This window comes from Astatotilapia calliptera, chromosome 18 (genome assembly GCF_900246225.1).
Source record: "Astatotilapia calliptera chromosome 18, fAstCal1.2, whole genome shotgun sequence".
NCBI classification, from domain to species: domain Eukaryota; kingdom Metazoa; phylum Chordata; class Actinopteri; order Cichliformes; family Cichlidae; genus Astatotilapia; species Astatotilapia calliptera.
The window spans coordinates 17,762,843-17,790,745 of NC_039319.1; the positions used below are offsets into that span (position 1 = coordinate 17,762,843).

Consider the following 27,903-nt stretch of genomic DNA (forward strand, 5'->3'; position numbering starts at 1 on the left):
GCAGCATGCGGCCCATTCTACAGCCTTAAGACGTGACTACTGATGAAGCGAACGCTATGAGAGAGTGGACCCGTCCGCAGAACAATGTGACTTCATACGTTAGTGGATGATTGGTTTACCGGGTGATTTTTTTTTTTTTTTTTTTTTTTTTTTTTTTTTTTTTGGTGACTTATTTGGTGTGAAATGCCAACTGTTTGGGGGGGGGGGGGGGTTTGGGTTTGTGTGTATGTGTGTGTGTTTGGTCAATTTCTAGTGTTTCTATGACAAAAGAAGCCTTACTGAAATCCAAGACATGAAATTGAGAATGGATGACTCATGTTTGATGATGTTCTCATTTGATATTGGTTAAAGGCGTACTGTCCCGCACTTGAGAGCTTTCCATAAATGTACATTTATTGCTTTAAGAAGGTTTTTCTTTTTTCTTTTTTTTACCTTGAGGTAGCAACACATTGATGGATAGAACATGTAGCTCATGTAAAAGCAGTTTTGTTTTCACTAACACAACTTTAAGCTATGCAAATGAAGCCTCTGCTAACAATATGTTTAAACATACAGTAAAGATTTAAGTTCTGTAAGAGTCACGCTAGTTTCCCTCGTTTAATGGTGTCATTATCGGATGCTCAATGGATTTAAAAGTCTTGAACATGAAAGTCATACTGCACTCTTTGGTTTCACGCTTTTTTCTGTTTTCTTTGCTTTATACTCTTTCTGCCAAAAAAGCTTAACACCTTCACCTTGTGTGCCATTGAAAGAAAATGTGAGGAGTGGAACATTTCTTTGTCTTATTTTCTTACATGATAAACTAAATAAATACCTGTGAAGAAAACCTAAATCCTTTTACTCCTGGGTGTCGTTGTCTCTTCTTAAATTGCTTTAGACCTCTTTGACTGAACTTGCCTTAAGGGGGGGGGGATGATTAAATCTCAGCATGATCATGGTTCAGAAGTTTTGACAGTGCAGGGTTTGTGTAGGACTGAGGATGTTAAGTATTCTGTTTGATAGAGGATGACATTTAATTTTTTCATAAGGGAACTTCCCAAAGCAGCAGCAGCTCTCGGGTTTACAGAGTGCAGGACTTTAGATGCTTCGTTAGACCTGTGGGAGAATAAGTAGATGACAAATAGGGGAGATGCTTTAAAAAAAGATGAGAAAAGTTTAAAGAAGACAGGGAAAATGTAGACTGGTGCATCAGTTTTGCACTTGTAAGGTTAAATCTGTGTCCACAAGGGGGTGGCTGGACTACATCAAAGCAATCCCTCGCCAGGGTGGTCCTCTGCCCCTAACCCTGTGATCTTTTAAGATTTCTGTCTTCGATCATAAAAAATATCTAAATCTTAAAAATATTCTTGTTTATATAATTTTCTGGGTAACGTGATCTGCCTTAAAACGAGGATGCAGTAATAATAATATGGCCTATAAATGGTTTGAGCGCAGTTCTTGGTGTGCACTTGGAGCAGCCAAAGGAAAGACTTTCCGCAGCTGACGTCAGGCATACCTCACTAAACAGTGCGGCCCACTAGCGGTGAGCAGGGAGCTGCTTCGGAGGATATGTGGAGCAATCGTGGAAGAGGACTCCAGTCCGACCTTGTCTGGCGCACAGTCCCGCGTCTGGTTCGTGCGTAAGGCTGCTAAAACAGTTGGCCGCCTTTAAAACCCCTTCAGGCGTGAACAACTTTGGCTTTCATTCATTTTTTTTTTAATCGCAACACATCCACGTCTGGGTGATGTGCACAGAAATAGAACAACACTACTCCCAACCTCTTCCGCATATTGGATTTCTATGCAAAGAGAAGGTCGCCAGTGTCCCTCCAAGGATTCGGGAAATGAAGACTGCTGCTGACACGGAACCAGCCTGTTTTGACTTCTAGTGCGTGTTTCTGTGCAGTTTTTTTTTTCAAGGGATTTCCCCCGAGTTCACGAGTAAAGTATCTCCTCTCTGTGTGGGATCATTCGCTGCATTACCTATTTGAATACAGCCCCAGCTTTTTGGACGAGCCTGTGCAGAGCATTGTACAGTGCACACATTTGGTCAAAATGCATTTTATTTAGGATAACCACTGGATATACAAAGTGCCAAATTTGAGCCGGAATGGAGAACGAGTATAATCGCAATATTGTGGAAAAGTATATCTGCCATAAACTCTCCAAGCGGGGGTTCGTGTGGGGATTTCGCGTTGTCCAAGAAGAAGATGCTGCTAATAACGGATCGATAACTGACCCTCCACCGACTTTGGTCCACCGGTGCCGAGAAGCCAGCACCGGGCCTGACGGCGAGAGCAACACCCACCTCTGCAGACGGCTCCCACAGTCCGACCCACACGCAGGCATCCACAGAGTCCTGCGCGAGGCTGGAGATGAACTTGAAAGACTGTACCAGCCGGACTTCACGGAGATGTCGCGGCAGCTGCATCTCACCTCCTCCACGGCGCAGAGGAGGTTCGCCGAGGTGATAGACGAACTGTTCCGGGACGGGGTGAACTGGGGCCGGATTATTGCTTTCTTCGAGTTTGGGGGCACTGTGTGCGTGGAGTGCGCTTCCAACGAGGGGATGTCATCCCAGGTGGACAACATCGCAGACTGGATGACGGAGTATTTAAATGGACCTCTTAACAGCTGGATACAAGATAACGGGGGATGGGTATGTCTGATTCCGTGTAGTTGAGCGCTTTGCAGCAGTGTGCCAAGGGGTCGCAAAAGTCCTCTTTTAACTGTGATTAAAAGGAATTTCAGTGACTTAGTTCGGTCAGTGTAGGCCTACATGTTTGACTGAGCTGAAAAGTGCATTTTGATCTGGCTTAACGGGGCTCAATATCGAAACCACATGTGTAGCTGATCATTAAAAAAAGAAAAGTCCCTTTTAGGGTGATCTCGTGACGCACGTCAGGCAGCGAGCGAGATGAACGGCTTTACTTTACTTGCTCTAACTGGCTGATCTCGTTGACTGTTAAACTTACTCGACCAATCAAACAGCGGTTTCTCTATCACACCTCCCGACGCGTCTCTATAAAAAACCCGCCCTGTCATTTGTAGAAGCAGAGGCAGAGCTGTCATTGGAGCACAGAGGTTATTATCTAAGGGGAAGTAAAAGCTTAGTTATAAAAAGAAACAGGATTGTGTGTGTGGTGTTGGAGAGAGAGGGCATTTCACCATCCACCTGTATCTGAATCTTCATGCAGGAAAGTGCTTCAGTCCCGCTGTCACGTGAGGCATTGCAGGCCCTCATTCTTGCAGAAGGGAGGAGGTCAGACACATGTCAGCAAAGAGCAAACTATTGAATTAATGTGTTTAGGCCTCTGGGCATAACTGGACAGGGTTCAGCTTATCAGAGGCCCTTTTTTTTGGCACAACACACACCTGGCTGAATGCATGCCCACACTGAATCTGAAACAAGCATGCATTGTCATATTAATTTTTCAGGTTTTTATTACAGCTGCAAACCCTCCTGCAAAAATAAAAAAAGGGGGGGGGGGGGGTGCTGTGCACCTCAGTAGCCACCAAAACTGACTTGCAATGAATTAACCTTTAATTAGCCGAGGTGCTCTTAATGAGAGCATAACGTTTGCACTGCCTGGTTATCTTAGCTGGAAGGTATCATAAAAACGGGGCGTGTGTTGAGTGGGCTTATCAATGATTCATATCGAATGTTTCATCTCAAAGGATTAGACCGTTTAACATTCCCCTTGAGTCTGCCTTGCCCCTGGAGGTGGCAGGTTGTGCCACATATCAAAGGGAGGCAACAGAGGGAGGGCCCTCCAAGAACACAGAGTGCTAATCTGCAGCCACTGTGTTTAACATGCCGTCCTCTGTTTGCATCTTGGTTGGGACTCTTTTGTCTGCCTTTTTCAGACCTGTGCCTTGAAGCTGGCACAGACTGGGGCCGCAGAGATGCCTGCTCGGGGTCTCTGGAGCCCACTGTAGAATAATGTAGGTCATCATAGTTTGGGTTTTACAGCTGGGTGGAGATGACTGTATCTCTACATCCACTGGAGACAGAGAGAGAGAGAGAGAGAGAGAGAGAGAGAGAGAGAGAGAGAGAGAGAGAGCAAGAGCACAGTTCTTTAATCCAAAGGATTATTTAGGATTATTTGAAAGCATATGTCTGCAGTATAGGGAATGAATAACCTCATCCAATTAGTTTTAAGCTCAAAGTAAGCTCTAAAACAGTTTAATCCTGAATATGTTAGTGTTGGCTCAGTTTCTGTTGTAGCTTCCGCATATGCAGCCATGCACCGGTGTTGATTTATATTCATCTGAACGGGTGTCAGGTAGGGAATTTCCTGAGGTGTTATTGCATGACCTTTAATAACTGACGTTGCAAACACAGCGTTGTCTGTACTCTGGATTGGGTTTGTGAAAACTGGCTTTGCAGATGTTGAAATGTAATAAAAGTCAACTGTGTTTTCAGTCTGTGAAACAAAGCTGGGGGTTTTTTGCTATGTTTTGTCTCCTCCGGAGCCAAAACGGCGGCCTGTTATACACTGACGTGTTTGTGTTTTTGTATGTTTTTGAGAATGTCTGCTAAACATCGGGTTGATTTTGTACTGGCCTCTTCCTGAATTATGAATTCACAGAGGATATGCAGAGACTGTTAATCAGATATCTCTCAACAGGGATCTCAAGGGCATAGAGGGGATTTTTAGAGATGTTTTAGATCATGGAAACCTGTCCAGAGGGTCAGGGTTAGCAACATTGATTTAAACATTTCTTTTCATTATTTTCAGTTTTTTAGTCGCGCAAGTTCTTAATTTTCTTTTAATAAATTTAAAAAAAAAAAAGAGATTTTTTTACAAGAGGTGAAATTTCAGGTAGGGGGAGTGTATAAATGAGCCTATGAAGTACAAAAAAAGGGGGGAGAAAGGATGTGACCTCAGTTTCCTCATTTGTAGCTGCAGAGCTCAGTGGGGACTAAACAATGGCTGCCACTGTTTGCAAATGATCTGGTATCCATTATGTTTTATTGTGAAAGCTTTGCATTGCTGCAATGAGACACATGTGCTACATTTCTGCATTAACCTCACCTGGGTCACCTGTTTTCTAAGGAACATTCACGTGCCGGGTGGCTGTAGCAGAGGAATGAGGATAAAACAGGTTTCACAAATCAGTCGTTTCTCATGAGCTCACTGTCGTTTGTTATAGTGTTCGACCTGATAATTCTAAATAAAACTTTTTAAATGGCATTTACACATCTTCCAAACAATGAAGACACTCGGTAAACACGGCTAAATGTGTGTTTAGACAGGTTGCATTTATGGTCACTTACCCTGTCCATTGTGTTATTGTGTGGAAGAGGTGAGTGCTGTGTTTTCCACCATTCTAAAAACAAAGGTGGGTGGCTAATCAGCCTATCACTGACATTTTGACATGTAAGAGTGGTGTGGAAACAGCTTTCTATCAGCCACCCTCTGTTTCCTGTTGTTTTTGAGACAATTTAAGCCCAAAATAGTGTGAACGGTACCCACTAATCATTGTTGAGTCTAAGTGTTGCGAGTGAGTCAAATACACATTTAGTTCGGCGAAAATCTTCCCTTTAAAAAACTGACAAAGCAGTGACTGTGTTTGCAAAATCTCAGCTGAGGGGCCAAATGGCTCCCATTCAGCACAGATTGCTTCCCACACCCCGGGATGTGACACACCGTCCTTTCATTGTCCCTAACATTCAGTTAGAAACTCGGCCTTTTTGTTGACAGAAATTGCACTCAATCAGGGAACGATTGCATTTAGGCTGCAGACTCACCCACACGTGGCGCACCTGTGTTTATTTGCAGGCGCTTGCAGTAAATACCAAGTGATTGAACAAAGTGGCAGACGGCGTCCGAGTTCCGAAATTACATACTTGACCTCAGACGCTTGACTGGCTGAGAGGGCGGCACGGAGCGAAATGCCAAATTGTGCTTCAAGAGAAAAACAGCAGTTTCATAACTGGAGGTTAACCAAGAGCAGTGTCAGATATGATGTTGAGAAATGATTTTTCTTTATCTTTGTTGTTTTTAGTCACGCTCTAAAGATGGCATTGCTTCTTGGTCTTTCTCAACAACCCTAATTTGAATTCTCCCTAAAAAAAAATGTGTATGTGCTGTTATGGATGAATCTCACTGTTCTTGCAGTCTTCCCTGTGGCCACCAGTAGGTCAAAGTGATCTCTTACCCTTTGAAAACAGCACTATTTTTGATGGATTTGCACCAAGTCATTGTGCAGACATTCAGCTGTTGAAGCCACAGAAGAATAATGATCATGGCCTCTCCTGTAGTTGCACAATGTCATAAAATTGGGTCCACACATTCATCAGAGGGAACTGCCATGATTTTGTGCTCCCTGTATTTACTGCTAAGTTGTGGAAATATTCCTCAGATATGCTAACATGCCTCTAAATCCTTGCTTTTCTATAACAAGTGAGAGGAAGGAGTTAAATCACTGAAAAACCTTCTTTCTTTTTTAAGCCCCAAACAGTGAGATCAGGTGTCTGTGGAATGCTGCTAACCAGGTGGTCTATTTTCTGTGTCTCCCAGGTGTGTGTGTGTGTGTTATGAAAGACAATGTGCGTTTGGGTTGGGTCCATCCTGTGGGGGTTTCCCAGAGCACAGTCTGCTCTTCGATGGGTGGGACCAGCATGTTGCTATGGTATAGCAGGCATCTGGCTACGGCGCCTTGCTGAGGCTGAGTGGATGTGGGACAGCAAGGAAGTCATTAATCTCCATCTAGGTGACGTTTCGGCAGAGTAGAGACAAAAACCCAGGAAAAGAAACCAAACAAACAAACTAAATCACAAAGGAGGCACATGCAGCCATTCACAGGAGAGCAAAAGAAATTCTCGACCAGGTCTCACTTACATCCAATTTGCGTCTCCTAGATGCAAACTCAGCCTGCTAAACGCAAGTCAATACTAATCAGGGCGCCATTCAGGAACTGTTTCAGCTATGCTTCTTTTAGCTTTGAGCTCTTTTTCTAACACAAAGATGTCTATGTTGATGGTGAACGCAGCGCTGCCTCTGAGGACACATGCTTTACAGCGTAATGAGCTCTGTAAGTCATGACTGACTTACATCCACTCTGAGCTAGTATTCCCTTCTTGTCATGCGGCGTGCTGTCACACTCAGTTACACCCTTTTTTTCATCCATTAATTTGTAGCTGTTTATCAGTTTTTGGTCTCTCATTACTGTGTGAACGCTGCCTTCTAGTTCTGAGCAATCAGACCGAGGAATAAATGATTACTTGCGCAAATAGCATTTTAGGCTTTCTCCCTCCCACCCCGTCAATTAACACTGTCATTCTACAGCTGGAGACGCAACAAAAATGTAAATAGCAAACAAAGAAACAAACTAAATAAGAATCAGCTTGGAGATTTTGACAACAACTTTACCGTTGGATGTGTTTGAGCTCTGTAATGGAGACTGTGCACCACAAAGGAGCTTAATGTGGCGAGAGGCAGCCAAGATTTTCCCCTGTACTGTACCCCTTTTGCTTGGGAGGCCTCGGTTGCTCACCATCTGCCACTGTGTTTACACCCATCAGCACAGCATCTGTAATCTCAGGAACATTTCCTACAGACGTGGGCTGCTGCGGGCCGCAGCTCTCTCAATCAGTCCAACAAGAACATTTTTCTTCCAGCAATCTCTTCGCTATCTGCGTCTCAAAGACGTTTGAGCCAAGCATTTAGTCCCGTGTGTGGATTTAAGAAGCACTGAATCTCTTTTCATTTTGATGTCTATTCAGCTTCAGATTATACTCTTTTGCCCGCAGTAAGTCACATGCACTCCATCTTCACCTTTCCAACCACGCTGGATGTCTCATTGCCGTTTACGGCATGATTGCAGGCCACAAATCCTGTTCTGTTGCACTTGCAGGGGATATGCTTTGCGTCTTTCCGCAACATACCTTTACCCCAGAGACCCTCCACCCCATCCTGTGCTGTAGTTATTTCTGGGCCATCTTGGGAGAGCTGGCAGAATGTCTGCTGGGAAACAGGGGCTGTAAATAAAAAACGGACACAACCTGGATTTTTTCCTGAGTGTCCAGCTCTTTTAGTTGGATAGTCATGTCAGTGGACCATGAACATAAGCTAACATCAGTGTTTTTTCTTTATTTTGTACTCTTTGTGTTGGACTTCTAGGATTACGCGAGTTTACAGATTGAAAGTTGAGAATTCATCCATATTACTGTTTCCTTTTGATCCCTTTTGCTCAAATAAGCAGTCACCTCAACCTTCTAAGCTCCTGTTTTATGAGGGACAAGTGCTTGAGCTAAGCGCTACCATCCCACTGAGAGGATACGCTGATAAATAATATATGGAGCAGATAAACTTGGACACTAAATGGATGTCCCGAAAGCTTTATGAGCTCCAGCTGAGAGATTATATCCTCTTTCCCCTCCTCTTTTTTCCCTCATCCTCTTCCTCCCTCTTACCCCCACCACATGAGACGTATTAACTTGCACACATACACGTGCCCAAACACACTAATACCCAGAGACCTGGCTTTCAGTGTCAGGTAACGTTCCAGATCCCTGAAAAATGCAGGGACATGCGAGAGGCCTCTAAATATAGAAGCATTACCATCACTGCTCTTGTGTGGTCTTCTAATTGTCATGTTACGCGTAAATCCCTGCCCTGTGTGCCTCTGTGATAGCGTCACATCACGAACCCACCGCCGTCCTCCATGGAAAAAATGTCCTAATGAACCATTTGAGATGGCAGATAAAAGAGTTTTCCACCTTTCCTGTCACGGTGGGAGCCGGATAATGAGAAGCCTATTGAGACGCAAGTTGACTTTGCCACTAGGCACACCCTTGCAAGCAGCGCAGCATATCAATATAGGGCAAGGTTAAATGGTTCCTCCCATTGTCTAGCTACTGTAGATATTTTTGGGTCAAACCCCCAAAAGGCTTAAAAAGAGATTTGATGTTTTCAATTAATTTCTAGGGCAGCAATATCCACTGTCATTTGAAGTCTAGTATGTCTCCTCACAAAGACAAAGCCTGTTGAACAGGTAGTGGATTGTCTTAGGTTTCCCCAATGAATGGCAGCTTTCACTGTGAATTAATTCCAGCCTGAGAATCTAAGATCTGAACTACAGATGTAGTTTCTGGATCTGAAAAGCGAAGCAATCCCAGGAGTTCGTCTCGTTCTTTTGGCTGCTCACTTTTAGAGGTCACCACAGCAGATCATCTACCTCCGTTGTTCACCCTATTCCTAGCATCCTCTTCTGTCACACCAACCCTCTGCATCTCCTCTTTCACTACATCCATCCCTTCTGTCTGCTTCGTTACACTTAAGCCAACAGCGAAATAGTTTCCATCAGTCCAACAGGGGCTGTCTCTTCTTTTTCTATTCAGGTTTTGAAGGTTTTGATTCAATTCAGTCCAAATCAAATCAGTTTTATTTATAAGCACCAAATCACAACAACAGTTGCCTTAAGGTGCTTTATATTGTAAAGTAAAAACCCTACAATAATGTAGAGACAACCCCGACAACCAGACGAACAGCCTATGAGTAAGCACTTGACGATAGTGGAAAGGAAAAACTCCCTTTTAATAGGAAGTAACCTCTAGCAGAACCAGGCTGAACCGGGCAGCTATCTGCCACGACCAGTTGGGGGTGAGGGGAGGAAGACAAGACAAAGACATGCTGCAGAAGATGTTTCACTTTGATGTTAACATTTTTATTTTTGGTGACAATCACAGTGACAAAGCCCTAGTCACGCAGACCTACAGACCAGCCGTCTGGCAGCCTCTGGATGTAAGTGATTGCTAGAGGTTGATGGGAGTTTATGGGAAAATGATTGTGAAAGTCCCTGTCACATGGACCTAGAGACTGGTCAGTGTCATCCCCACCACCACAACCACACAGACACAGACAACCACAAAACCTCCTTGGTCTCACGATGGTCTAAACCCAGCTCACGTTTCCTATTAGTGGGTGAACAATCCAACGCTTGGTCCCAAGCATATTGGTTCATGTCGGTTCAGTTGCCCATAGTTTGCATGAAGTGACAGATTTGTCTACAAATACTGAATAGCTACACTCCAAGCAGTAGTAAATCTGTGAAAAGTACAACACAATCCGGGAATGAAGAAGGTTTGCATCCAAAGTAAAAGTTGTGCCTAACAGTCACCAGGAGTTTTTTTTGTGCAACAACTGATCTGAGCCATAGCCAACCGACGAGAGAATACAAATTTTTCACTAGCAATCGATGATTGTCACATCCAATATGGCGGCCAACTCTTGAATGTGACCATGTTGTCACGTGAGATTACTCGGTACAAGTCTATGACAAAACAGCCCTCAGCTCTCTCAGCCTCTGACATCAACAAACCTTCTCCTGATGAGTTTTTGAGCTAAATCGCTAGTTTCATTTTCTATTGAATAAATCACTGAGTCAATTCAATAAACTATGATCATTATTTGAGTCAGAAGGGAGGAATATTCATGGTATGCTCATTGTCTCATAATATTCGCAACCCAGCCCAATCCACCCCTCAATCATCACATCAGGTTTCAACACACTGCCAAAAAAGACACTCAGTACAAGGCTTCGTATCAGGACTCACCAGTGAGTGACGTCACGCTCTTTTATATTGTTTATGATCTAAACACAGGTATACAAAAAAGAAAAACGTGACTTTTTTCTCTAGCAACAATTACTGCTAATGCTAGCAAGCTGAGTTAGGAAGTACGTTATGTCCATTGTATGGGTTATATTACAATTTCCCTCACCAAAGCTGAAGCACAGAGGACAGGTTGTTAGTACAAATTACCAAGCAGAAGGTCACATTACGTAAGAAAGCTGCTTTTAAAATGTCCCAAAAAGAACCAACGCCATAAACACAGCAGAGAGGAAATTAGGCAGAAAGCCCCAAAGTATTTCTGTACCAGGCTGTAAACATGTTTACCTGCTCGAAAGTTGGGTTTTTTAGCATGAGAGTCAGAAGCAACTGACTTCCCCTGTAAGGCGTCCTCAAATAGCGATTCGACCTGCAGTTTATGAAATTTCACTTTAAGATTATGAGACCAATTTTTTTTAATCGATTTTATTGATTTTGGGGCAGAGAAAGCAGCAGCAAAGACTAAAGCGATAATTAACAGCATTTCGGTGAAGCAGCAAAACAGGCTGCAAATGCAATACAAATTTAGCAGACAGAAAGCAGGATTAGCATCGGTCTTTACTCATATTTCCGGCGTCTAAGGAGTGTAAACTGAACGCTCGTGATGCAAGGTTGATGGGAGCAAATGAAGAGTAAAGGAGCAGGTTGCAAAACCAAAACAGTGAGCTTAAATGTTCCATAGTGGCAATGGTAACTGCAAAGTTAGACAGTAAAATCTCAACCTTTCAAATCCCACGCAGCCATTTACTCTGCTATTGATGCAAAAAACATGGAAAAGTGTACGTTTAAAACAAAAGCGAAACTATCTCCATGGCTAGCTGCTAATTTGTGGTTCAGGGTAAATTGACCTTTTAAGGCTTAAAGCATTGATATCCACACACGTACAGGCAAAGATAGAAGCGGATGTGCTAGTGGAAATCAATTATTTGCTGTCAACAAAATGGCTGTGTACACACTCACGGGTATATACATACACACATACACTGTGGCACATCAGTGTGTACACAAAGAAGCGGATGTGGTAGTGTGAATCAATAATGCTGTGTTGTCACAGGGTGACATGTGAGCCATGGCAGGGAGCAGATGGCCTCGGGGTGCCTAGCTTCCTGTTAGCCATGCCATACAGCCTCAACGCACACAAGCTCGTGCACGCTTACACAGACACCACAACCATCTCCACTGGGATTTCCCCCGGCGCAGCTAGCTACACCACTGGCCATTACCAAACAGCATGCCATTATTGACTCTTCTCTGAACTGTTGAGTACTCGCTCTTCCAAAAATGACAACAGCCAGATAATGGTAAATAGATTTCTCTGCCTCGTCTGTGGAGGTCTGGAGTAAATAATTCTGTGCACCCCATCTCTAAACATGATTTTTGGCATGAGAGCAAGTATCCCACAGGAAATCTGATCTGTTTCAGTCGACATCGAGTGAGGTCAGCCGATGCTTGGAAATCTATTTGACTACGGGGTATAGATTCAGCATTTCCAATGGTTTGCAATGGTTCTCTGAGCAGAGCCTCAATTAACACAGCAGACCAGCAGCTGTGAATGTCAGATTGTATGTGCATGTGATTAATCAAAATGCATCCTGAAGGAGAGTGTCTCTGTGGAAAGACCTGGGTGAGATCTTTTAGCACATTTTTAAAAATGTTTTAAATTTCCTGACTCCTTTCAGCTGGTGTGCGAGCTCTCCCTATTGGCACAGCTCATACAGCACCACCCTGCTGCAATCGCCTTTGATGGCGACTGATTAGGTTTGAAGTGCAGAGAAAACTATAAACCCATGACGCTTGGAAGATAAAAAGCTTTTCCAAGAGAGCATTGTTCTGGCTTCTACGTATTGTTTCAGAGTCTCCATCCTAAATTCTCTTGACATCTTCTCAAATCTACAATCACCTTCTGTCAGGATGCTGCAGCTGGCGCGGAATATTACAGCTGCGTGCTACTTTTGACACAGATATCTCGCCGGTAGGGGCAAACCCACTATTGCCAAGGCGTTATGTTGCAGCAATTTCACAGAATCTACTCTGCCTCTACGTTTAATTGGTTGTTGGGCTGTCATTACATCTTGAAATACTGACAGATACTTCAAAGAAAACATGAAGAAATGAATACCGTAGTAGTGACAGTGATTCCTTTTCTTCCTAGGGATTTTATTTCATGTTTTTTGCTATTTCTTTTGACAATACAGTGACGATTTATGTCTGTGTATGTTCTAAGGATGCACTCATTTGATGACTTATGCCAGAGCAAACTTTTATGGTGCCAAGATTTAGTGGTGACAGGCTTCATTTTGCTTTTATAGTGAGGTTTTAACTCCCGTCTAGACGAGGTTCATGTCGGCAAATCTAACCACTAGAAGTTTAATCAACTCTGCAAATTGACTTGTAAACTGCCTAATTTATTGCTCACATTTGAAGTCAGTTGGCGGTTGGACTGATGCACGAAGAAATAAGTACAGATGTGTTTCTTTTTTTGTTCTTTTTTTTAATCAGCTGAATTTCAGCAGGCACTATTTGATCAGCCAACTCATTTTCTGATACCACCAAACCCATCACGCTCAGACCCCCTGATCGCCAATGTTTTCCAGATTTGAATTATAATGAGTCCACATTCCTGTACTTCATGGAGGACAGGAGATTAAAAAATATTCCTGGGTAAAAAAAAAATTTTAAAGCCTGGACTTCAGAAGGTGTCTTTGATCAGAAGGTGAGGCTAACAGGGTTCTGGAGGAGGAGGAGGAGGAGGATGAGGACAGATGGAAGGGCATGAAATAAGAGGAGGCTTATAAAGCTATAAAAAAAGGCATTCCTATCTCTTACGGCCTCATCTGCTGCAGCCAGGTTGAGACGGAGAGGGTAATATCTGGAGCAGCCACCGTGGTTTAAAGCCCAAAGAATAATGACGCTAATAGAATTCAAGCTGTTAAATACAAAGAAGGAGATTTAGGAGACTAAGGTCAATCCAAAGTTACAGAGCACACTTGGATGAAATTGCTTGTTAAAGTCATCTGACTCAACAATCATCTGATCCTCAGCTGATCCATCTGCTGACTTTAAAGCAGAGGAATTTACTCGTGAAACATCCACATGGGCATTACATATCCCGAAACCTAAAAATACATACTGTACATGTGGTTTGCTTTTGTTTTTCTCCCGCATTATTTAACATCCAGCTTTGGTGCAGTATCTTATTCTTGCAGTGCAGTTTCAAGACAAGCCAGCTCACAGTAGGCAGGCACCGAACCCCATTAATGACATTTTCCATGGATTAGTCCAGAGAGAAACAGAAACTCTCCTCCATTATGAAATTGACATATGCCTCATTAGTTTTCTGTGCATTTTCACTCCAGACTTTCACTGTCACAATAGGCAACTTATTATCATTCATCGGGTAGGCTGTGCTTGTTTCCCTTTGGTCTTTACGTACAGACAGGGAAGGTCACACAGCTCTGAATGAGCCAAGCTGCTCAAGATAGTTCAAACAATGCGTCTTTTAAAAGCACGCCCTAGCTCTCTGCAAGGTCTTTGTGAGTCATGCTGAGTTTAGAGCAATGAAAAGTAAAAGGAGAAAGAAAAAAGAACAGAAGTAATGTCCACCTCTGCTCTTTGCCTGCTTGATTGGGCTTTCGTTGAGTAATTATTTTCTGAGAAGGATTTAGCCGAAGCTTTTTCATTACATAATTCAAAGGGTTTGCTGTAGCCGTGTTTCTCGCAGCTGACTTGGTTCAACTCGAGGCTCATTCCTTCTCATATCGAGCCTCTCGGGCAAACGCGCGCGCACACAAGCGGGGTTGTTTGTTTCCACACATCAATGCATTCCACTCATTCCTCTCCCCCAGCCTGGATGAAAATCAGCTGGTTGCCTGAGAGAGGTCAATGAACTTTCCCCCAGTGTTCCCGTCCTGAGAGGAAAGAGAGTGGAATTCTTTCTTTCACTTATTGTTTTTAGAGCTGACGCTCATGATACGGCCTCTGCTCTCAGATTGTCTGAGTGGAAGTGAAATTGCATAAGAATAATCATTGCTTTCCTTTCGGGCCCCCCCTAAATAAAATGACCTCATCGTCCATGTTTAGAGAAGTTTTGTCATGCATCTCTGAGCTTTAACTCTCAGCCTGTGGGAAATATGCTTTCCTTCCCTTATCGGCTTTTGCTTTGTCTCCCCACATGATTTTTCTTCTTTCTTTCTTTTAACCCCCTCTTCTTGAAGTAACACTGTAAAGTGAACATCCTGCTTTTAGAACCACACGGAAAGGAAAATGAAATAAAAGGGAAATGTGTTTACCTCAACAAGGCACATTTCACATTTTCTGTGTTTTTTTCTGTTCTAATTAGATTGAGCAGAGCTGGAGACGGGTTCTGAGAGGCAGTGTCACATTTCTGCGCACCAATCAGGGCCTTGCAGTACTTTAATCAAAATGCAGCAAGAGCTGAATTGTTTGTTTATGAACTGTTTATTTTTATTGTTAAAGAGAAAGGAATCGGCAGTATTTCCCGCAGGCTTTAAGTCTAAGAAGTGACAGCATACTGTATGTAGCTGTGCTTTCCACCACCGGCAGTGAATACCTTCTCTGTGACTTTGTGGAAAGTTTTCAGTGCTTTTTCAGCTCCATTCTCCTCCACTTCAAAGCCGTTTCCTGAGGGAGCCGTACCTCAAACGGATGATTGTTTTCTCTGACATTATCGGACATCTGAGATGCTCAATCTGCTGCTCTCTGTTCTCCTCACAGCATGCCCCGTCCCAGACTCTGGCCTCTCTCATTTACATGGCCAACACGGGGAACCCAGCTACACCTGAAACCTGGCCCAGTGTTCTCTAATCACGTAAACCGCTCTGGTATCTTGTTGCCAAAACTGACAAGCTTTCATTTAGGGGCCGACTGAAAGAGGAGACCACGGGAGGCCCTGGGTGTCTAGCTTTGATCTTCTAATACTTTCTCCTTCACTGACACGTTTAATTCTCTATTAGATGATGTTACACTTGACTTGTTTACCCGTGCTTCCTAAATTACAACTTGGTGTTTCATCAAAGGAAAAATAACATCACATTCCCTCTAAAACTTGCCTTTTTATGGTCTGCCTCCTCTTATACTAGGGGCTAAGATTTAGGAGTCGCTTAATGGTTCAAAACAAATACAAATCTCTTAGTTACAGTCTCTAACCAACTGTGGCTCTCCCCTGCTGCTCCCCCTCCCTTTCTCCACGGTATTAGTATGACTACATGTTTGGCTTGCCTCGAGTCTTTCCTAGTTACCCGAACAGACTCTGTGATTTAGCCATGCTTGGCTCTACCACAGAGAAGTCATAGTCTCATACTAGACAGTGATGTCATTCCTGCACAAAAAGTGACTTAATGCTAACTACGCCATAGAGGTCCTTTACACCGCCTATCACTGCTGTCTGAAAAGCCCCTTTCTGAACATTGGGATTATGTAATTCTGTTACATCAGGGGCTCGACACAAAGAAGCTGCACACACAAGACCACAGTGACTGAAAGCAGAGCGCATTATTTCAGATGGCTCCATTTTTTGGGGAGGGGGGTCAAGTTCAGAACAATTAGTCACCACACACGTGTCACGTGAAGTTTGAAGCCCTGCTGCAGATGGTGTTCCCGCACGTCCCGCTCATTACTCCATATACAGTAGTCATTTTTAGCTGGGATTAGGCAGCCACTATTTTTGGAGTGGCTTTCTAAGAGGTTGGTTGTGTGCTCTCAAGGTCTAAAGGGGTCGGCAGATCTGACTTTTAAGGCTTGAAGCGGCGCTGCCTTCGTCACAGGAAATGGGCCTCTCCCATGGACTTGTGGGGAAGCAATAGGCCACCTTGGAATCTGTTGCTTCCCACGGTCTCTATCAGGACTTCCCATCTGAACTAATCAGTGATAGTTCAACAGTTGAAATTGGAACTGCAGGGGCTCTCATGCTCTCCTAGAGTAAGAGGTGCTTTGGTTCCAGAGAGCGGCAAATACAAAGCTTACTCAAAGCCGATAGAGTCATTTGAATGGTGGAAAGCTTTGCCTCTGTCTAATCATTAACCTACACCTACCTTGCCTTTTGTTCCATTGAGGCCTTCTGCATGTTTTAAATGCCACTTTCACTTACAAAGTGGGTCTTTATGCAAGTCCACTTTAACAGTCCTGTGAGTGCAACATTTGGACAACACGACCTGGGATGGAAAGGCTCACATAGTGTAAAAAAGAAAAGCACCACAGTTTATTGGCCTGCGTGCTGCTTACATGGATTTGGGTGTGCTATGCACAGCTTCCTTGACAAGAACACAGACCACTTAGACTCCCAAGTGGCAGACATCCTGTCTTTACTAAAAAGCCACTGCAGCCAGGTTTAATGCACTTCAAGCACACCCACACACGTGGACGATGACTCAGCTGCCCCTTTTCATCCTCTGCGCTCTCACTCGTCATCTGTGGCCTTTTAAATGGAGCGAGCAGCAGAGATGAGACTTGTTTTATTAGATCGGGAAGCCCTGAACTAGGGGCTAGGATGAAGCCTCTCGTTATTTATAGCTGCACAGCAGTTGCGTTCTCTCTATCTGGCAGGACTCTGTCACTTCCTCCTCCGTGGTAGGCCGGATGCGCTCAGTGCAGACATCCTCAGACGAGGCAGACATCCTCATTTAGCTGCATTGTATCTATTTGAGGGCTCCTTTGTGCTTTGGTTTGGGATGCTATGAAGGATTTTGAATCAAATGTTCAAGGTCAAACCACAAGACTGGCTCATTTTAAAGAATGAAAAAAAAAACCCCTCTATTGACTGAGCTGCAGAGGTTTATTGTGAGGGGGGGGGAAAGGATTGTCTCTCTGTGGCTTTCCCTTAGCTTTGATGTCTCTTTGCTTTACATGTAAAAGTGATTGATTGTGTATAATACACTTTGAGCTTAGGTGTAGTCTGCTGATAAACCCTGGGTGCAGGGGGAAAGCTAGTGCAGTCTGCTTCTATGCACTTGCCTTCAGTCTTCTGAGACTGCAAGGTTACCCTGTCCTTCATTTCATGTTGGATCAAAGCTGTTCAGTAAAAAAAAATCAATAGTCTCAACAAGAATCAAGGAGTACATAACTGATCAGTCAAGGCCATGCAATGCTTGTCAATTCAAAATCTGTTTATATTTCCCCAAAATCCTCTGAATATTTTCCCCCCTGTACAAATTGGAATTGCTTTACCGTGGTTTTGCACCTCCTCCTTCTCTTCATTGATGGGATTAAAAAAACCTCAAGTTTATTGAAGCATTACATATCTTCAGAGAAACCAAAGTCTCCTGTGTAAAGTTCTGTTTCTCATTTATCTGGTAAGTTTAGACAATGAATAATGGAGACAATAAAAAAAAAAAAACAGTGTCACGAGGAGTGTGGGTGATTTACTGCCGATCACATTTCATGTTCCAGTGGAGAAGGCTGACTCCCACGGGAGCGGGAGCTGTTTTGTAAACACACAAATGCTGCAGCCGCTGTTGCTGATGCAAATTTGAATATTTATGAGCCTTTGGGGTAGCATCCGACGTCAAAATTGTTTCTCTCTTTACGCTTGACTCGAACGTAATGACTGCGGAAGGTATGAAACCTGAGTTTGCAGTGAAGCTCAAGCGGGGGGCATATTAAAAAAGGTTTCCAATTTCCCTTGTACCGTGTCATGATCCCGCTCTGTCGGGCCAATTCTGTATTCTATGGCTTCCATATTGGCTGGCCATTTTAAAGGATGGCAATTCATTTGTAAAAGCGCGTGGACAGTCAATAACGCTCTTCACTTTCAAAGTTTACTCAAGCTTCTTACACAAGCTTCGGGGAGTCTTTCTCACCAAAATAATATTCAGTTTAAGGTGAGGTTAGTGGAGCTGCTTGCACAAACTGAATAAAGTTTTTTTATTTTCTTTTTTACTGCCTTCATTGCTTAATTAACTGTCTTTGGGTGTATAATTGTACCTTACAATATAAAACATCTTGATTTGGTCCCAATAAATAAAACTGAATTCAAGAGTATTTAATTCAATTGTGCACTCCTAAGCACTCCAAGCTAAGAAAAACGGGGAGGGTTGCATCAGGAATGGCATCGCACACAAATAGTCGGGGCAAATCAAAACACGTGGATCATTAAAAACATAAAATAAAATAAAATGGATGTAGCCCCTGTGTCATAATCAGCCTGCTCCAGGTTTTGTTTTAAAGCCTCAAATTGAGCATTTTGGCCATTGTCTTCTTGGTCTTTTGGAACCAGTGACAGCTGAGGCATGGATCTGACTGAGGAATTGAAGACGTTCAACTCAGATGCGTAATTGGCTTTTTAAAAATTATTATTTTTACTAAATACAGGGCCAAAATTAACAAAAGTAACATTATAATGTGTTAAATAAGGGTTCACACTGGTGACTGAGACCATAAACTCATCATGTAACTGTTCACCGACATCATAAATCAAGTCAGAAGTAGGTCATTGACTCATAAACTTTAACATAATCTGGATGTTTTAGAGTCGCCCCCTGGTGCCCACCTGGAAGAATGCAGGTTTAAAGCAAACACCTCGCTGGCTTTAATTTTTCAGACTCAAAGGATGTCGAACATCACAGTCTGTTATGTACAGATGTGGCAGTCTGCAATGGAAGATGCTCAGGCTGACTTCAAAATGATGATTATTATTAATGACATTCAAAGCTAGCCAATGATGAATGACCATTAGTGACAGTTTGTTAATTTTATAGACTGCTGCAAAACCAAAGCAATTTTTTTTATAAGCGACTCATCAGTTAGGTATCTTTTGTCACTGCATACGTATGTCCTTTGTTTCAAAGAAGCAAGTGTTATTGTTACTCGGGCTGATCCACTAAATACTTGCGCATTGATTGGGCTGGATTTGTACAGCTCGACATCCCACTTTGTCACGCTGGACTGCGAGGCTGTGGTTTCCATGTATTGCAGTATTGTCACAGGGCAGTGAAGGGCTCAGTGTCCTCAGCTCCAAGCTGTTTGCTGCTGCTGACACAGGGGATTCAACGGGTAATGAGTACTGCAACAAACTCCTCCGTCATCTGATTTTTGGTCAATGGATGCCACTCTGGAGAATTGATCGAAGCTGACCTTGTTCCAGGACAAGCGCTTGCAGTACTGTCACTGTCATGATGTCTGACCTGTTTATTTTTATTATTATTTTTCAGATGTTTTGAATCTGTATATGCGCTCGCACTCATGAAATAATAATGCACCCACATGAAAGAGAGCGATATAAGTGTATATTTTGATCAAAACAGATCTATTATGAGAAAATAATGCCTTCCTTGCATTTTTTCTCCCATACCCCTCCACCCCTGAAATGGGAGTTTTGTTTGACTTTAATTAGCAGTGGAGAGTCTGCAAAAGGCTAATTAAAAAAATGAAAGAAGGGCAGCAGGAGCAGCATATGTAATTTTATAAGTACGCTACTATGTGAACGCTTAGGAAATAAACAGAGCGTGGGGAGAAGCTCAGTTCAGAGGTGAATATAGCAGTGAAGCCACAACGGGCACTTTAATTACAAGTTGAACTTTAACCTACATCCCTTTCTCTCAGTCACAGTCTGCCCGCAATTATCCAGAGAAGATTCCCAAAACAGAGACAGTTGTCTAATCATTATTCTGTTTTGGCAAAGTGCTGCTTGCGGTTTTATCGGAGCTAGTCAAGCACACAAGATCACTCATTATCTTCCACAGAAGCTGCAGGATCGTTCCCAAAAGTTTGTGTCAGTGTGTGGGGTGTGATACCCAAAGGATCTGGCAAATGTTTGGTATTTCCCGTTGCCCATAAGATAACGTAAAGCCATCCGAAGAAGACAGCTGTGTAAAATCTCTTTGTGTCCATGAGAAAGACACTGAGCAAAACCCAGAGGTGTAAATCATGTGAAAAACAAATCAGAGGTCGAGGATAGATTCTCTCCCGCTGGTGGGAAAAGCAAATTGTGTGTGAAGCTTCCAGCCTGGGTAACCGTGACACTCATGCAGTCAGTCGCCACCCCTCTGCTGCATATGGGAGACTCAAGTCCTCACCGCTCAGTCGAACTCTTTTGCTCTGTATGTAATTCTCAACAGGATTCATTGTTTGCAGTAAAAATGAAGGCAGGGTGTGTGTAAACCTGGCTAGGCATTTTCCCATTGACTCCAGGGTCTCTGTAGGCTGGGGGTGACCTTTTAAAAGCCACTGATCGAAAAAATTAATACTGTAGAGAACTGCAGCCTGGACTTTTATTTCCCAGATGCACACCTGCTGCTGATGGCAGATGGCTTTGCTGCGGGGCAAATATGAGCTTTTGGGGATTATGAAGTCTTTTGTTGGCCGTGTTTTTTTGTGCTCTCTTGTCCCTGTCAACTTCCTGTGTCCTCTTTCCCACCTGCTTATCATTATTTTTCTGTAAAGACTCCGCTTTTCAGAATGACAGTCAACACAACAACAGAAATGGGGCCAAAACACAAAGTGCCAAGGTTTGTTTTTCCACACTGCTCACATGTTTGTGGCAGCGCTGTTCGCTAATGCGGGGATGAAAAAGTTCCAGGAGCTGAAGTGGAGCATGCCTCAGTCTCATGATATCCACCTGACACCCCCACCCCCCTCCTGCTTTCCAGCTCTCCCCTGAGTCAACCTGGAGTTATTACCACCCATGCCCTTGTGGGATTCTTTTAAACATCCATCACAGCTCGTATGAACCTCTTATTATAATTGCCAGCTTTTGTTTCAGACTTAAATAGATGATAATCTATGGCGACTGTCTGGGACATATCAAGGACACACATGAGTTTGCCATTTTGTTGAGCTTTGCTAGTGGCTGGTCACATGCGCGCCTTGCTGCTGGCTGGAGTTACAGTTTCAGCAAACTGTTATTTTCCAGGCGTAGGTGAGGAAAAACACACAATGGTGTTTTTGCCAATCAGCACATTTCCTTCGGCTTAGAGGTGTGACTGAAGAGCTTGCTCGCTTATTAATACCTGTATCCTGGAGAGGGAGACGGGTGTCATCGTTCAAAAGCAGAGACTGTTCAGTGCGCTCCAAAATAAAAAATGCTCCCTGACATTTTGCTTTCCACACTACCAGCAAGGCTCCAGGGATGATGGCGGCAGTTGGTACACTGCTTTAGCCCAGACTGAAATATCTCAAAAACATTTGCATGGACTGCCATGAAATTTAGGACAGATACTCATGATGCCCAGAGGATAAATGTGTCAACACTTACAGGATAGATGGACACAGAGTTTTGGATTACATAGATTACATGGACTGTATGTGAAAGATGGACATAGCTCGATTTTAACACTATGACTGCCACCATCTTGTTTTGTGTGTCGTTGTTTGTGTGTTTGGAGCTGATTGTTTCATTGTATTTGGATGACAGGGTGAATAGGTGAGAAGTAAGAAGTTTATTCTAGCAAGCTAGCTTAGCAAAGTGCAAGTATGGACTATTTGGGTGTGTTAGGTACCTGCTGCTAAGTGACTATACAGTCAAATTAATGAATTAATAGCACAGCAAGCCAAAATAATTTTCAGACTGCTTGCATTGGTGTGTTATCTGCAGCAGCCATGCCTTAAATTTAAGCCTTAATATTTCTGTTTCTGTTTGGTGAAGACCTGGAAAACCAGCTTCAGCTCTACTTTATGTTAACAGCCTGGCGTTAGATGGTTATGCTACGGTCACACTTGGGAAAACAGCAGTCGGAGAACGTGGCATGACTAAAATTATTGTGACTATTTGCACTGAACTTGCAATCTTGTTGCCTTTGAAATATTTGCTTTAAAGATGGTGAGCAGGTCTGTGACTACTCCGAGTCAGTTGGCATTTGGCAACTTTGAATACAACCAGTTGAAAACCAGCTGAGTCGAGTTCCCTATTGCAAAGAGACGCATCACAGATAAGTTGCGCTCAGCACCACAGACTAATCTCAGACTGATTCCTACCTGTTGGCAATTTGTCTGGGATTATAAATAATTAGCAAACCTTCACCAGTCTGTTGAGTGAGACTACAATTGTCTGGGGACAATTTGTTTCCAACCAAGCAATCTAAGCAATCCCCTAGCAATCTAAAGAGGTCAGTTTAGGGTGCTGAACTCTGGGCCTCTAGTGTCAAACTCCAGTCCTTAAGGGCCGGTGTCTTCAAGCTTTTACATGTGTCCCTGCTGCAACACACCTGAATAAAATTAGTAGGTCATTAGCAAGACTATAGAACTTGACTGCATGCTGAGGTGGCAATTCAGCCATTTGAATCCTGTTACAGCAGCTCATGAATAAATGAACATGGTGCAATAAAAGTACTTTTAAAAGTACATTTTTCCAACACATGCATTCTGAGTGCCATTCTGATTTCACTCTAGTGTGATGCAACCAGTAAGCATCACACCATAGCTTTACCAATTTGAGTGAGTATACTTTTTGAAATTAGCATTTAGCTAATTTATAAGAGCCTTACAGTTTCACCGAGCTGTTAGCATTCCCCTAGACTACTGTCTCTAGCCCGGGGGTGTAGTTTAAAACGCCCAGCTGCAACAAAGAGAATGCTGTGTGGTAAAAGATATTGCCGGGTGATTTACGGAACACAGTGTGTTTTGACATCAGAGGGCCCAGAAAAAAAACTGCTGATCCTTCCTCCCCTCTGTCACCAGCCCCCAGCCTCAGGAATGCCACAGGACAGGAAGGGAAGCAGGAAATGCTTTTGTCTCCGTACAGCAGTTCAGAATAGATGCCTCCTTTTTTTAGTCCTGTGTGGGCTTTTTGTTTGATAAAAAGGAAGCTGTGTATTAAAACGTGACACTAGCGAAAGAGAGTATAATGAATCTTCTACTAGATCAAGGTCAAAAAAACATGTATTCCGATAAAAGTAACACAAAGCATAATTACTGTAGGTAAATTGACTTAAAACCAGACAGATTAAAATAGACTGGTAATAGATCCCCATGGGAACTGACACAATAATGTTGTAGTGAATCAAACTTAACAATTCACCATTGTTCACAGATCTGATCAAATTACAGATAGAGACTTCAAGAGATGGAGACTTCAAAGGAGATCAGATGTACAGCTTCACAACACACCTTCTAATGTGGTCAGCCTCATAACAAAAGAAAAATATTCAATAGGAGGTGTCCCCTAGAGCTCCCTAAAATTTCCTCTATTGTCGTTTGGTTCAAGATAATCTGCTGTGTGTGCGTGTGTGTGTGTCTGTCTGTGTGTGGGAGAGCATTTAGCTTAGCACCATTACTTCCTGTCCAGCTGTTCCTGCTGTCACCGCTTTTAAGCAGATGTCTGTATTTCCTCATCTAAGACACGCAGCCACGGTCTTTTCTGCACAGATGCTCCTCGTGTACGCTCACGTTTTTAACTGGCCTCCTTTAAAACTCCTCTTAGCGGCAGAAAGCTGAACCCACTGAGACACCGTGAGCAGCTTTAATATATTCGTGCTTGAGCACTGGAGTGTTCATCCGCGTGCTAGAGAAAGAAAAAAATGTTGCGAATGGGCCTTTTTGGGTGATTCCTGTGTTTGGGTAGTATGTGTTTCCGAGTGGGTTGTGTCATTGTGCATGAAAAGCGTAGGAGGGTGTGAGAGCCGATGAACAGTAGTGGATCTGCCTGCAGCATAAGTGTAATGACATTCTTTTCCCACCCATGTTTGGTATCAGCCAAGGGATTTACATTTTAAAGGGTCATTTCACCCAAATTAGACAAAAAAAATCATATTTACCAAGTTTTTTTTCCTATAAAATCTATGTTCAATACATGGAAGTGAATGAAACTTATCTTATTATTAAAACAAATGAAACCAAAACTACAGGCAGGAAAATGAGATATTAAATATGGCCTGCAGTGTTTTGTGTTTTTCTTGTAATCACACAAATTCCAGGAAGAAGATCAAAGACAACAATGAATTATTCCTTTAAGTGATGCATGTGTAGCCAACCTTCAAGTATGCCTTATTTGTTTGTGCCTCTTACCCACAACTTTTTCTTGTAAAGAAACGATTAGATAATCCCGAATAAACTGCAGAGCATGCTGAAGCATCCTCGGGGAAGATACTGAACCCTGAGTTAGCCCTGATGCACTCATTGGAGTGTGAATGTTAGAAAAGGCACTTAGGCAGTGCTATACGATAGAGTGAATGATGGCTGTCATAAAAACTGCTTTGAGTGCTCAATTAGAGTAGAAAAGCGCTATATAAATATCAATCCATATTGCTGCTAGCATGAAAGCTGTAGATTATTTTAAGACAGCTTCACGTGGACTTCCACATATCAGTCAATCGATGTCTTTCAGGCGACTGCTAAAAATAGTCCTCATCAAATGCAGGGTTAACCCCTGTTTGAGCAGCGTTCGGTTAAAACCTGCACTGACCGGCTGTTTAAGGCAGTTGCTGACCCTTCTTTTAAGGTAGAATGATTTATTTGTGACTCATGTCTCCTTTAAGAACCTTATTTAAGAACTTGAAAAGTATTCATGCGAAGGTAACCATGTTATTCAGAAGCCTAATCAGTTGTCTCTGTCTCTCATCTCAGGATGCATTTGTGGAGCTGTACGACAGACAGAGGGACTCCGTCTTCAGTTGCTCCTGGCCCTCCATCAAGACAGTTTTCGGCTTGGCTGCGCTCGGAGCGGCCAGCCTCACCATCGGAGCATACCTTACACAAAAGTGAACAAGGCCTCTTTTCAATCAGCTCGACTTTTTTCATCTCAGCATCTTCCTCCTCTTTTTCCTGGTGCCTCTCCTTCTTTTTTTCCCCCCTCCCTGCACCTTTTTTAAAGATGCCCCTGACCCCTCAGAGACAACCTTCAGACTCTTCTGAATCTCTTCAAAGCCTCTCCCAGAAAAAACTCCCTCTTCCCTGCCTCTTCGTGTCAAAACATTCACAAATCAAAACAACTGAAGAAACCAGAGGCGAAACCCACAGAGCAAAGGATGCATTTTAGATGGAATCGCACTAAGCTGACTACAACAGCGGAGAAACGAGGAGTGCATGTTTTTGCCTTTGCTTTTTTTCGGTTTCTTTTTGCTCGTCCTGCTTCTCTAGGAGTTATAGCATGAACGTTGAGTGTTAGTTTAGACGTCGCATGTGTAGGTCCTCGGTTTGGAGGCCTTCGTGGTGGTAGTGGTGGCGGTAGGATGTAGGGTGGGGGGGTGCAAGGATGATGGTGACGATGATGCCAGGGAGGGCGAGGCCTCAGCCTCGACCCCGGCTCTTTAGGGTGAAGGACCCCATTTGAACTGTGGACTCCAGTTACCCCCACAAGTCGTCTTTCAAAGGACTTCCTCCAAACAGCAGCTGCTTAGAATGTGTAATGGAAACAGCTCGCTACAACCAGCGCAGTGTGTGTCTACTGCTTTCACCCCTCAGACCGCTCCAGTGAACTCTGAGCACACACTGCTCCATTATGCTCTCCCTGGCCTGTGATGGAGGACAGGCTGCTAGAAGACTGAGCTCTTTTGCAGCGCTTTGAAAGCTCCTGTGTTGGGTTTAAACTTTTGCAGCAAACCGAATCGAATAGTTTGCATGTGGAGTGTTTTAGAAAAAAATATGCAAAAGAAGCCTGAAAGATGAACGAGAGATGTGCAGCACAGCATAAAAGAAAGAGGCAGAAGTAGAATAAACCCTGTAGTAGGGTTCCTGCTGCATAAACAGTTTTAAGAGTGCATTCCTGACACACTCCTTTTCTAAAATCACTGCCCTACAAATTATAAATAATCACAGCTCGTACTATTAGCACACGACATCGTTTATTTTTTAAATTTGCTTTTACTGTCGAATGGGCTCGCTCAGGTTTCAGACCTCGCCCCGGCTGAGGTCTCACAGTGGCTCGGTATTGCCACAGAATGAACTCTGAACCGAAGGCAGTTTCTCGCAAATGACTGAGGAGATGCCAGCAGCAAAGCCAGAGGGTCCCATGTGTGAAACCTGAGATGTCCCCTCTCTCCAGCCTGCAAATGCATCCCAAATCATTGATTGGTTCCTTTCAGCCTGTTTTTGTAATCGATGTTTGTCTTGTGTTACAGTCCGACTGCAAATTTGGAAGCACTCAAGGCCTCCAAAATACTGCGTTGTACAGCAAGTCACTTGTGGAAAACCTTTTCTTTTCTTTTTTTTCTTTAAATTTCTCTATCACTAAAACTCTTCAGCTTCTTTGTCGTTGCATGGATGAAAGACACGATGTCTTAACACAATGCATATCTGCTACGCGTAACCATATTTATAACAGAACAGGCAAGAAATAGCAACAAAGAGGTAGCATTTTTCTATTTATTCAGAGGTACCAGATCACAGATTTTTAACAGTTTCTTCTAAGGAATCACACTGTAACAATGTTATTTCCTGGCTGCTATTATAACAAGAAAAAAAAAGACATGTTTTAAAAAGTGATTTTTTTCCCCGTTTTGTATTATCATCGGCTTAAGGCTGCTATACTGTTGATTTTACTCACAGCTTAAACTGCCACAATTTTTCAGTATAGTATCCTAGAGAGCTGGAAACCAAAGTTAACTTGTATTAATCTTTCATTTCAAAAGGAAAAAAAAATGAAGAAAAAAATACATAATAGCTAAAAGGAGAAAACACTTTGCTTCAGTTCACTGAGAGTCTGTCCAGTGAGGTTTTGTGATCTCTCTGTGGAGGGTTTGTCTTGTGTTACTGTACTATATTAGCCTAACTTTTGTCAGCCTTGTGCTCCAATGATAACTCAGTGCTTATCTGTAAAAAATGTTGACCTACCAGACCTAAACCGTGTCTCAGCTCTCACGTTAAAACCACCCAGTTTTCATTACAACAGCTCACAGTGTGATTTGTGATGTGTGTATGAGCGTGTGTGTATGAGTGTGTGTGTGTGTAAGAAACTGAGGGTGCTATGAGCAGGAATAGGAAGACTTTAACAGCAATATACTGTAATTTTTATACTCTGTGCATATATGAATGTAGCACTATGGTTTCCGTGCTGTTTTATGTCTATAATCGCAAAACTGTAGCACTTAAAAGAAAAAGGAAAAAAAAAGAAAAGTGAATTGTGTTTCTGTTGTTTACTGCTATATCCACGATAAGCTAGTGGGATCATATTGTTCCTAATAAACCAGATTTTTCTCCAGCAGATGCAGAAGTCTGAGTTGATGCTGCTTTGGTGTCTTATTGATTCCTGTCTTGGTGTCGGAGCCAGTCAGCAAACAGAATAAGAGAGATGTTTTAGGTGAAGAGCCGTGCTCTTTTGATTATCTGTTATCCATCACGGCTCTGCTCAGCTCTGCTCTGCATAAAGCCTGGCTGTGTCAACGTGACAGTCTCCTTGTGAAGGACTGTGCAGAAGAAGCAGC

General features: G+C 43.0%; 1 protein-coding gene across 1 annotated transcript; it reads left to right on the plus strand.

Annotated features, from left to right (window-relative positions):
• The first annotated feature begins 1,480 nt into the window (after positions 1-1,480).
• On the plus strand, positions 1,481-27,685 carry bcl2b (BCL2 apoptosis regulator b). Its single transcript, XM_026150649.1, has 2 exons — positions 1,481-2,638; positions 25,109-27,685. The coding sequence occupies exons 1-2, from the start codon at positions 2,090-2,092 to the stop codon at positions 25,244-25,246; spliced, it is 687 nt and encodes a 228-aa protein (XP_026006434.1). The 5' UTR covers positions 1,481-2,089; the 3' UTR covers positions 25,247-27,685.
• Positions 27,686-27,903: the final 218 nt, after the last annotated feature.